This window comes from Biomphalaria glabrata, chromosome 5 (assembly GCF_947242115.1).
Source record: "Biomphalaria glabrata chromosome 5, xgBioGlab47.1, whole genome shotgun sequence".
Classification (NCBI taxonomy): domain Eukaryota; kingdom Metazoa; phylum Mollusca; class Gastropoda; family Planorbidae; genus Biomphalaria; species Biomphalaria glabrata.
The window spans coordinates 4,612,934-4,625,836 of NC_074715.1; the positions used below are offsets into that span (position 1 = coordinate 4,612,934).

General features: G+C 34.2%; 1 protein-coding gene across 1 annotated transcript in view; it reads left to right on the forward strand.

Annotated features, from left to right (window-relative positions):
• Positions 1 to 879: 879 nt before the first annotated feature.
• Positions 880 to 12,903, forward strand: part of LOC106076987 (receptor-type tyrosine-protein phosphatase alpha-like) — a 28,620-nt gene continuing 16,596 nt past the window's right edge. Inside the window, exons 1-11 of the mRNA XM_056028653.1 lie at positions 880 to 1,018; positions 1,629 to 1,766; positions 6,283 to 6,417; positions 7,162 to 7,299; positions 8,755 to 8,895; positions 9,586 to 9,735; positions 9,949 to 10,039; positions 10,903 to 10,988; positions 11,131 to 11,225; positions 11,594 to 11,681; positions 12,171 to 12,247. Coding sequence (XP_055884628.1) covers positions 880 to 1,018; positions 1,629 to 1,766; positions 6,283 to 6,417; positions 7,162 to 7,299; positions 8,755 to 8,895; positions 9,586 to 9,735; positions 9,949 to 10,039; positions 10,903 to 10,988; positions 11,131 to 11,225; positions 11,594 to 11,681; positions 12,171 to 12,247 — 1,278 coding nt within the window. The remainder of the gene's footprint in view (positions 1,019 to 1,628; positions 1,767 to 6,282; positions 6,418 to 7,161; positions 7,300 to 8,754; positions 8,896 to 9,585; positions 9,736 to 9,948; positions 10,040 to 10,902; positions 10,989 to 11,130; positions 11,226 to 11,593; positions 11,682 to 12,170; positions 12,248 to 12,903) is intronic.

A 12,903-nucleotide genomic window follows, 5' to 3' on the forward strand; every position in this document is an offset into this window, starting at 1 on the left:
TTAGTTGTTCAATGCAGCTATGTGTTAATTTTCCCGTAATGAGTTTATGGTTGGGATACTGCTCTCTATTTTATTACAAAGCCTGTTTTTCCTAGTTAAAGCTCGGTCTCCATCTTGTACAAGTCAACCCAACACTTTTAACACAGTTTAGAGACAATGTTTCTTTAGCCTCTTCGATATAAGTGATAAGAATCAAAAGTTTCAATAATTTCTATAGATATTTACAAGTATTTATTTTTAATATTTGCATTTTTATATGTGTTATTGTGTGGGCACACCTTATTTCTTTAGGTGTCCGTGGGCCGCATAAAACACTTCGGCGGGCCGCATGTGGCCCGCAGGTCGTAATTTGCCCACCGCTGTCTTAGGGAAAAGAAGTACGTTTGTTTGAATAGTAGAGATCAGTTTTGTACTTACGTTAGAACCTAGTAGTTAATCTGAATGTATTTTTTGATTTGCTACAGTTCATCATTGTAAATGCTGTACTATACGTTTGTGGTTTCAAGTTATGAATTAAAGTTCTTGTATTTGAATTAAAGGATTTTAACTTATTTAATACTAGATAGCATTTAGATCTAGACATCGTATAAAATACTCGGAATTACGGTAAAAGATATCAGCACCCCTAATATTTGGCAAAGATCAACTAACAAGAGAAACTGATAGTCAAGCTCATTATCATCAAAGATTATTACAGATCCCCTCAAGATGATATTTCACCGTGATAATACGAATTTTAAAATAAAAATTTAACTACTGTGGAAAAGGCTCAGTAGAATTAGATCTTCGCTAAATTATAATTTACGTAATCTGAGAACCCTTTAAACCAAAAAGTTTGTATTTATGTATTAGCCTTTTTTTTTTTAAAGAAAATTGACAATGTTGAAAATTCTAAATTTTACAAACCATTTTGAAATAGATTGCGACATTACAACTTGGGGAGAGAACTGTACACAGAATTGCAGTACTTTGTGTAAAAACAGCAGCTGCGACTACTTTACGGGACAATGTAAGAAGGGTAAGAAGCTATCATCTTTCTAGCTATATGTATCTAAATTGTAGTAATTAACTAATTAGTATATTTCTACTCAATAAGAATAGATGTCTTGGAATACAATAAGTAAGATAAGATTATTTTTATTAGTCCAATCAAATGGAAATTCAGTTTGACCACAAGTGACCGCCTCAGCGTAACTACATAAGAATAACAGTATAGATACAAAAACAGAACATAGCTCACACAGGAAACACATACACACTCACAACCAGCGCTTTATGAATTTGACTTCTATGAACTTCTCGATGACGACAGATGATCGTGTAACACTCTAACCGACAGTGGGATGAAGTTTTTAAATCTTTATGTTTTAGTCCTAATGGAAAGGAGACGACCACTTCGTTCAGATCTGATGTAACAGTGGTTTAATTGGCGCAGGTTATCTTTAAGAAACGTGAGTTTTGGGAAAGGCACGAGCGCACGTAAACTTTTTCTTAGAGATTTGAACACTAACCCTAAACCTAACCCTAACCCTAACGATTTTGATTAGCAAAACTTATCAAAAATATTTTGTAACATGTTTCTTTTAAATTATTTCCAATTTCCATCGCATTAATTTGATCTACTTTAGGATGCAAGAGTGGACACTGGGGTGAGTTTTGTAACGAAAGCTGTGGTCAAAATTGTGCTGACCAAACATGTGTACAAGAGACAGGGGACTGTTATGGAGGCTGCAAAGAAGGATACAAGCCACCAAACTGTAAAGAGGGTAAGTTTGTTTTATAGCACTTTCTTGGTAATCTTTTAGAACTTAAGACTTAACTGACAAGCCACTTATCTGTATTGAGAGTACATTGGTTTATTGCCATCATCCTCTTTTCTTTGTGTTCCTCGTGGATATTAGGCCTTCAATTAAAACGCACCACTCTCAACAGTGTGTTGCTAGCTTTTTAATGGCTTTCCAGCTCTTTCAAGTCCTCTCGGCTTCATCTAGTACACTGCGCGCCATGTTCTTTTTGGTCTTCCTCTACGTCTTGTTCCTTGTTTGTTTCTCTCCAAAGCATGTCTAACTCTGTTGTTTGTATCTTTTCTAAGTTTGTTTTATAGAACATAAGACTTGTGTTAATCTCATAGAGCGATTGCAAAACAAAACAAAAGAATTGTAGGACTATTTTTCATCCGGTTTTGCTTGGTTTTTTTTATTCTTCTTTTCTTTTGCTTATATATAAAAGGCATGTAGGCTATTATAAATAAAAATATCCATACAATGCTATTACGTTAAATCAAAGCCACATTATTGTCTCTTGTTATCTTATCTTATCTTATCTTATTTATTACAGACGTTACTTCAAAAAAGAAGAGAAGATGATTACGTCCTACGCGTCATGCATTTAGTCATGCATATTAACCAATGACTTAAATTCTGCCAAGCCACTGGTTTTCCTGGCTAGCTCAGGCAACCCATTCCATGCTCTAATAGCTCTGGGGAAGAAGGAGTATTTGTACAAATTTGTCCTAGCATATGGGACGAGGAATGTTTGAGTACTTAAGTCAATTGGCATAGCAGAGCAATAGAGCAATAATGCGATCATTGTTTTATTTTAAATGCGTTACAGTCCTCTGAGTCATCTTATTAAAAGTAAGAACAAAAATAAAACAATTTAATTCCATTTATCTTATTCCTGGTAAACCAGTAACACAGACTAAACACTCAAAATACTTAGGTGTTATTTAATCAATGAAAAACTGTCATGGAATCCCCATATTGATGAGGCTATCAAAAAAATCAAATAAAGCATTAGAGTTTACTAAAAGAAATTTCTATAAATCAAATAAGAACATAAAACTAAAATGTTATTTAACCTTGGTTAGGCCATTAATAGAATAAAGCATCCTCCGTTTGGGACCCCTCAACTCAAGAAAACAGTAAGAAACTGGAACAGACACAAATTAGAGAAGCGAGATTCATAACACACGAATATTCACATTTGACTAGAGTAACACCCTTAGTAAAATCACTAAATTTAGAAAGACTTCATGATAGAAGATTGAAAAATAAAATAGCAATTATACATAAAACACTGAACCATAATCTTCAAATTAAAAAAACAAAATTAATATATAAAATACTCAGAAAGACACAAAGATAAAGGCACATTCCTCGTCCCTTCTTCCCTAGTGCTACTAGAGCATGGAGTGGATTGCCTGAGCCAGCCAAGAAAACCAGTGACTTGGCAGAATTTAGGTCATTGGTTAATAAGCATGACTAAATGCATGACGCGTAGGACGTAATCATCTTTTTTTTTGAAGTAACGTCTGTATTATATAAGATAAGAAAAGATGTACAATTGTACCTCTTATAATACGCAAGAGATTTTCGCTAACCCGGTGAAACAAATTGAGATATACCCTTTCTAACCTTCAGCGGTCGGTGATTAGAAAATGCTTTTTATTTTTGCAAGTTTTATCAAGATGTGCACAGGAATTTTTTTTTAGTTGTTTCTATCGTTTCTAATTATACAAGCGTTATTTTTACAATTAAATCTAGAATAAACGTGTGCAAGGTAGAGAGTATGTTTGTATGATTATAGTTATAGATCTAATTGATATTGGCCTGAACATATTTTGTTCATATACCTTAGTGCTGCGATGCCCAACCTAATGCGATGTGCGGGCCATTTTAATTTCCAACACTCATGTCGCGGGTCACATCACCGAAAAGTTACAAAAACGAAATGAAATATGTATGCCATTGTATTTTTCGACTAAACACTTTCGGCTAGAATAGTACATCTAAATATAAAACTGTTCCTAGCGCTGACCTAAATCTAATTGTAATTCCATACAAAGGTTTATATTATTAAAGCAAATGTGTATTGTCTAAAATGTTTTGGGACGCCCGACATGACCCGAGCACCTTCTTTTGGGCATCACTGATCTAGTTTCCCTTTACAAACTTGTGGTCTAAAGAATAGGCGATAAGCTCTGATGGGTAGCTGACATTAGTTGGGAAAAGTTGGGGATTGTGCAACATGTATAAATATAGAGGTAATGTTTTCATCTACATCAATAAGATAGATAAGCTATCGATTGTTAGTACAGAAGACGATCCTTCGGTTCATATTGATGAACAATGCTTGTTATTCTCTTTGCCAGTGTTGCATATTTCTTCCTTGGGCGTTCTTCAGTGCCGGCGCTAGCCTGTAAAAATGATGCCTTGTGCAACTTACTATCATTACGTAGACCATACCATGTCAGTTACCAATAAGAGCTTGGTGGACTTAGAGGCGCCAAAAAAGATTCCGAAAGTAAAAATCCCAGTACGCTTTACTACTCAGCCACAGCGTGCGTGGTGTCCCGCATGGTTGGGCGACGTAGAGAACTATGTATATAGAAAAGAAGTTGCAATAGGTAGTTCCTAATGAAATATGAAATTGTGTTGCCTTTATCAGGAACTTACCATCAAATGTATGACCATAGCGTTAACCAAGAAACAGTTCACTACCTTAGTGATTCACTATTTAATAATAATAAGGCTTTCTTCAAGTCCGAAAATTTATGAGTAATGCAGTATTTCTCGTGGCTTCGCATTCAAGATGTGTCCAACATATCTTACCACAGCTTTCTCTGGCATAGCAATTGTTCGCCAGTAGTCGATTAGATTTTTTTTACGCCGTCCACCATTTAATTCATCACAATTTTAACATAACAAAAAATAATTTTGAGGTACAAAATGTAGATAAGATATTTTTTTACCGTGCCATTTTTTTAGGTAGAAATCTCTTTGTTACATTTAAGAACGATATTAAAATATATTTGGTATATTTAGCTTAGAGCGTGCTGGCTGATTGCTAAGGGCAATTTTTAAGGCAATTTTTTTTTAACAAAGAGCTTTAACGAGGGTTCATATATAAGTGATATATAAGATATATATATATATATATATATATATATATATATATATATATATATATATATATATATATATCAATTTTATTAGAACTCCGTGCACTTGGGACTATAAGCCCTCGTTAAAGCTCTCGTGTTAAATGAATTGTAACTAGACCATTGTGACGTAATGGATTTTTTTCCTTTGACTTTATATGAACAAATTCTTTTAAAAACAAAACTCGGTGCACCAATGTCTATGATCAATCGATATTTGGCTCGTATTGATGAAGCCATCTTTACGTCTATCTAGGTCGTCTGACATAATGGAATTTTTCCTTAAATATGGAATAAATTCTTCAAATGAAATGCTAAAACAACTCGGTATAGGTTTATTAAACCTCGTTATGTGACTCATTTTCAAAAAAGTCTAGATCTTGAATTTCTAGGTCTAGTTTAGATTGATATAGACTAAATCGAGATATTTCGATTTCTAGACTTAAAGTGTAGATTTTGATTTCCAAACGTCTAGATCAATATTGTATATTATCTAGGATTTTTTTTTTTGGGGGGGGGCGAGCATATATCTAATCTAAATTATATCTAAATTATTCCAAATTTATATTATAGTTCTAGATCTAGTAGATATAAATCTTAAGAGTGCTAAATCAGAAGTTTACTTTATGTAGATCTACATCACCATTCTAGTTTTGTTTAAAGGAAAATGCCAATAGTTCTGTTGATATATGTGCGAGACATCGAAGTACAAGCGCGATATATCTATTTTTTTTCAATTACAAATCAATAATGAAAGATATTTTGAAATCGCTCGTCTGACATAATGTACATATCCGGTAGTTGTCATGCCGTAATGTGTAATATATCTCTTTATCAATAATTGGCTATTAGTTTGTAACCAGTTTGTTATTAAGTTAAGAGCATTGGCTGGTCGAACAGTTAGTGCTGAACTGATTATTTCGATGATCTCGGGTTGTTTGTTTGTTTTACATGTTTCGGATGTTCCTTCAGAGTTGAAGATAGTTTACTTCCTAGTCCAAACCACCCGCAGGTCGACGGGGATGGGAGCGGGCAGGGTTTAAACCAGGGACCATCGATAAATCCGAACTACAGTCCAGCCCTCAAATTGCACATTGTTTTTTACAATGACAAAGGAATCTTTGAAACATTATTTCTTGTGAACATCAAAATTAAATCACGTATGAATATTGCTTGCGAATAGGCGCATCCGATAGGGATCCGACTCCAACGGGGGCTGCCTCTCAGTTTTTGTGATAACACAAAGTCTCTTTGTAATCTTGTTGAACTAAGTTCTACTGCAAAAAGTTTTTCAGTCCTAAACTAGTGTCTTTTGTTTAAACTTGGTTTCAACTTTATAGCTTGTTCACTTGGAAACTACGGATTCAACTGTTCTGAAAAGTGTAGCAGTCAATGTCGTAACAGTTGCGAACCTACATCTGGAGAGTGTATCAATGGATGTAAAGATGGATACGCTGGTCCTAATTGTAACAAAAGTATGTTTTATATATTCCAAAAATAATGTTAAAGGATTTTTTCATAAAAGTCCTGTTGGGCCATACCCAACTGTAACAATCTTTAACATTGCAAAGCAAACGCAGAAACCATTGTATCTTCTGATTTTAATTTTTATTTTTCTTATTTATGTATTGAAACGATATGGATATTTTCTTCTAGAAAGAGGGTTTATTAATTTTTTTAAATAGTTTTTTTCTGTAAGTCTTTATGTTACATGTGGGGCGCGGTGATCGAGTGGTTAAGCGCTTGGCTTCCGAACCTGAGGACTTGGGTTCAAATCCCGGTGAAGACTGGGATTTTGAATTTCGGGATTTTAGGGCGCCCCTGAATCCACCCAACTCTAATGGGTACCTGACTTAAGTTGGGGAAAGTAAAGGCGGTTGGTCGTTGTACTGGCCACATAACACTCTGCTCGTTAACCGTTGGCCTAAGAAACAGATGACCTTAAACGTCATCTGACCTATAGATCGTAAGGTCTGAAAGGGAATATTTACTTTTTACTTTTTATTATGTTACATGTATGCTATAAAACTCGATATATATATATATTTCTGAATCTTCTATATCCTTTATTCTTTTCTTTTAAGCTAAATGTTTTCTTATACATACCTTCTATGTATATCTCCTATGTGTATTAGATTAATGTTTTATACAATGTTTCTCTTTTAATATTTCAGCAGATCTATAATTCTTATCTTTAAAATAATTATATTTACTTGCAGTTTGTGAAAGTGGCACATATGGTGCTGCTTGCAGTCAAACTTGTAGTCCGTTTTGCAACGGGTTACGATGTCACCACATCAGTGGCAATTGTTATGGCGGCTGTACTAAAGGTTATATGAATCTGTTATGCAATGAAAGTAAGAAAACATAAAATATATTCATTACAACAAAGCCTTTAAATTATGAAAGAGTTAGCAGACGTGCCCCATTCATTACGCTGGTGGTTTTTTGGAATAGAAGAACTATAAATACAAAGCTAGGGGCTTGAAGATAATTGTATTCTAGGAATAGAATTATATCATATACTATTTATGTCTGTGACGATCACACTTGTCGGGGATTATATGATCAAACTTGATAACTCAATGAAGTGAGTTAACATCTCTGTATTTTCTTCCAAACTTCTTTAATAATACTTCTTCAACTTGACTTGATACTTCATAAATAAAACTTAAAGATACACGAAACTTCACTTCGTATAACTTCAACTTCAACTAATAAAACTTTAATTAATGGACCCGCTAATATCACAAAACTTATAACCATTACTAATCGAGGACTAAGCGAGGACCCCGTCTAACTGACTTTCCCTTAATTTATACCTTTCTTAATCGTACATTCAAGAATCATGGAAACTTCTCCCCTAATTATTTTAGTAGCTTTGACCTTCTAGAAGCTGACGTGTGCTTTTTTTTTCCCTTTACCTCTTTCTTTGATTGGATACCTAAAATTAACTAGTTTACGCTGGACACTTGCACTGGTTTGAGCTCGCTTCTAGAAACTGGTCGAAATAGGTCACTCGACTCGTGACAATGTCCTCCTTTATTCACGAAGAAACTGTGGACCATCTAATGGAAATGAAATGAATGCCTGGGCATTATATAAGGTCGCCCACACAGTATTTGCTCCTCCTCTCTCCACATAGCTAATCTATCCAAAGGAAAGACAAGTGTCGATATAGTTTGGGGTCAATGGCATCGCTACCTTTGTAAGATGCATTGCTTTTCCTGATGATGCGGCTGTGGTGACATACAAGCAAGAGGAGCTGTAGTCAGTGGCATTGAATCCATGTTCAGGGGTTTAATGAACCCGCACCTTCGACGATTAGAGCCCCAAAGCCATTTAACGCACCAACCATCGCAAGTGTGGTTTTCATTGCGTTTGGGCTTGGGACCAATCAGGGCCCACATGAGGCGAGTGAAACTACCTCTATTTGAATGTCTTTTTAGTAAAAATACAGACTACTCAATTTATTCGCTACACACTAAATTTTTCTTTTTCGGTGGTGGGGTGTCTACCAACATATTCTTGAACCCGGCACCAAGAGTACCTAGCTACTCCACTGGCTGCAGTCACAGATGTTTCTCTTCAGGCCTGCTAAGAATATGAACAAACTACAATACAAAGAAATTAAACCTTAAGTAAATTACTAGAAATCTTCACTTCTAAATAAATGCTTTAGTCATAATTTAGTGATAATTTATTGTCAACTATAATCCACATCCTCATTTTAGAACACAAATGAAGGTTTGACTTGTAAGTGTAAAAATAAAGAATGTATTTTATAACTTTATCTCTCTCTCTCTCTCTAGCCTGTCCATCTGGATACTATGGACTGCATTGTACTGGGGAATGTAGTACTCACTGTAATGAGAGTAACAAGTGTGATCATGTCGATGGCACCTGTTTTAACGGATGTAAAGATGGATTCTTGGGATCAACTTGCATATCTGGTAGGTCTTTAATGAGCTGTCTATTAATCATGCAGGTAAAACTTAAAAACAAAAATTAAAAATGTCTTCACGAGTAACTTAATATATAGCTTTTATGTAAAGCTATTTTCATGTTTATAGCATGCTCAGAGCATTGAAAAATCTCATTAGTGAACTAGAGGTTGGTAGAAGGTTTTCCGTTCTGTCGTTAGGCGCTCAGTAAACAAAACTCTGATCTAGTCGGGTGTTGAACCTCAAGCTCCTTCATAGGTAGCCAAGCCATGCAAAGTTCAATCGTACTTAGCCTCTGGACCACGCTTCCCACTAAATAAAGAGAAAGAAAAAGAGAGAGGGGGGAAGAGAAAAATAGAGAGAGAGAAAGACAGAGAGAAAAAGAAAGAGAGACAGATTTTGTGAGCATAAAATTAATGACATTAAAGAGTTAAAAGAAAGAGAGGGAGTTCAAACACAAAAAGTAGGCGTGTGACCGAGGGATTCCATTCAAAAAGTTTGTCCTTTTGTTTTTAGACTTTATTTTTGTACAGTTTTAGGAATCTTTTTTTGTTTTATCAAAGAACATTTTTAAATTAATTGTTTATCTAACAGTATATTATTCATACAAATATATAGTGTTTTGGTTAGGCCATACATATAGAAATGTATTATACCAAATTTTTTGTGTGTTTGTTTTATCATTTTTTTGTCTTATAGTTTGCACAAGAAATACTTATGGTCAAAACTGTGCTCAAAATTGTAGTTTGCATTGCGCAACAAATAATTCAGCCTCACGATGTGACCACAGAACTGGTGAATGTCTGGTAGGATGTGTGCAAGGATACAAACAGCCTTTTTGTTTGGAAAGTAAGTTAAGTAATTTAAGAAGGTTGAAGAAAAAAGTGTATATATATATTGTTACATTTATTTTTCCTCATATTTTTTAGCTAATAAGTCATTATACAATCTACACCCCTTTCCCTTACACCTCTTTAAAATGTATTTCGTAATAAATATTACACAATATTCATATGCAAGCGTTGATGTGTTGAAATGTATGGATATATTGCCATTCCGCAGGGATCCCATCTGAAGGGTCTTTATTGACTGTGATCTTATTGATTTGTATCGTTCTTCTGTTAGCGCTCATCGTTGTGGTGATACTTTTCAAGTAAGAGAATCTCTAGGCTGTAGTTTACGTTTCAAGCAAAACAAAATGTCTCTTTTTATAGCTTGCACTTAACTGTTAACTTCAATTTTATTTCAGTGGCGTAGCTATGAATTCTCCATCATTTAGGGGCCCCCAGTGCCCATGCATTTTGCGTAATAATTAATACTTAATGTAAAAACATTCATTTGGGGGCCCTCCTTAAGTGGGGGCCCGGGGGGGGATTTTCAAATTTTCCCCTTTCCCCCCCCCCCACTACGCCTCTGTTCTATTCATTTGCTAAGTCTTCGCTGTGATGGCATCTTTTAATTCTCTTCTGTTTTACATGTTTCGGATGTTCTTTTAGAACTGAAGACAATCTATTTCATAAGCCGAATGTACAGGACGACGGGGAAGAGCAGCGGAAAGGTTACGAACTCGTTAACATCGAGACAACGAAACGACAGTCCAGCGCGCATACCAATCTACCAGGCAGCCATCCTCAAAAGCAGAGGCGTAATGAGCAAAACGTGCTCCCGGGGCAAGGTACTTTATTGGCGCCCCCTCCCACATTTACCATGAACATATGTAGGCGCCTCTCTGTGAATGGCACCCCCATGAGGGTAGCGCCGGGGCATCTTGCCCCCTTGCCTCCCCCTCACTGCGCCTCTGCTCAACAGGCAGCCATCCTTTAATTATGAAATTATAGTTCTATATCCTGCTTTAGTTTTATTAACAAAGAAATGGCTTGTTTTATCCTACTATTTATAATTAGACTAGTTATGCGTTCATTTCGTATTTCTTTATAATTTAACAATCATATAAACCTTTGCTCAAGTGATAGTGGTAGTGATAAAGTGCTGTGTTCATTTCTTGTTTGAATATAGCAAGGAGGCGAGGTCAAAAATGTATACACAATGTGAAAATCTTAGCAGAACTAACTCAAACAAAACATATTCCAATATGAAAGATGGTAATTAAGTATTTTATTATCAATAGATTTATCATTTTAACACTTAGAATTTTTTTTTATTAATAACGTCTATAATAAATACAATTAAAAATCGTATACTGCATTTAACAAATTAATCATTGTTTCATTATTTTTCTTATAGTCCCAGTCCAACAACTTCCAACATCAATAAGTGTCAAAGACCTGGGTTCATACATCAACACACATAGCAGTGATTTTTTCCAAGATGAATTCAAGGTATACGTTCACATCGATATTTAATCAGGGCTGTATTTTCTAAATTAGTATTAAAACCTATCCATTGTTGAATTAACTTCTACCAAATGCAATTTGTTTTAAAACGAAGACGGCGTAGCAAATGTGTCAGCCAAAACTAACATTTACTGGCATATATATGGCTCCTACTGTCTCAAGTTAAAGAATGCGCCCAGATGGCTCACTGGTTTTGGTTTCATCTTGAAACGAGGCAGAATCTCGTGTGACTGATCAAGCCAATTCTGGAGTTGACATACAGAAATTGATTGAAATCAAATATTTTGTTTCAATTCAAAATGTATTCATAATCATAATAAAGTAAAATTATGTGAATTTTGTGTATTTCCCAGAGAATTTCCGGACCTGCCAATGTTACTTATGAAGTAGGACTAAGTGAACAAAATAACAGAAAGAATCGCTATAAAAACATTATTCCATGTATGTATCAGACTGCCATATAAAGTAACTTGAAATGTAAAAATATGGCATGATATCTTTAACATTTAACATTAAAAAAAAAAGATACAAAGACACCGATCACAAAACAACTAGACACAAGAACTCTTTTGTTCTTTTGTTCAAATGCTTGAGTAGACTAACTCACTGTTGTGAATTTCACATGAAATGTTAAAGAGAAACTGGGGTATGAACGTATACCTTTTGTGCTATCGTACACATTTTTTTCTCTAATTATGTTTTTTTTTTTTTTTTGTAAAGCACAATTGTAAAATTGTAAAGTTTCTCACCAACTATAAAGATTTTTATTATTATTATAATTTAAATAAAATTAATTAATAACAATTATTACTAAAAATAGATATATAATAAAATATATTTTAAAAAATACAATTTGACAATTATAATGCATGTCATTTTTAAAAAATATAATTAATTTACTTCTGCCCTAACTCTTCCAATTCTTGGCAGACGATCATTCTCGCGTCCATCTCCAGACCATAACAAATGAACTCGAGGACTACTATATCAATGCATCTTATGTTAAGGTAGGTAATCTAAACAAATGTACTATCATTCGTTTCAATTGGATTATAACATAAGCAATTGCTAGTGATAGAGAAACGTTTGACCAATTAGGAAACTAGTCAGCATTTAACCAAAATATTTTTTTTAGCTTGACTAAAAATAATTGACTGAACATTTCAGTGATACTTCTTGACTCTATATTACATACAATCGATACTATTTCTTGCTTCCATATTCCACACATTCGATACTATTTCTTGCTTCTATATTTCACATATTCGATACTATTTCTTGCTTCTATATTCCACACATTCGATACTATTTCTTGCTTCTATGTTCCACACATTCGATACTATTTCTTGCTTCTATATTCCACATATTCGATAATATTTCTTGCTTCTATATTTCATATATTTGATACTATTTCTTGCTTCTATATTTCATATATTCAATACTATTTCTTGCTTCTATATTTCATATATTCAATACTATTTCTTGCTTCTATATTTCATATATTCGATACTATTTCTTGCTTCTATATTTCATATATTCGATACTATTTGTTGCGTCTATGTTTCATATATTCAATACTATTTCTTGCTTCTATATTCCACAAATTCGATACTATTTCTTACTTCTATATTCCACTAATTCGATACCATTTCTTGCTTCTATA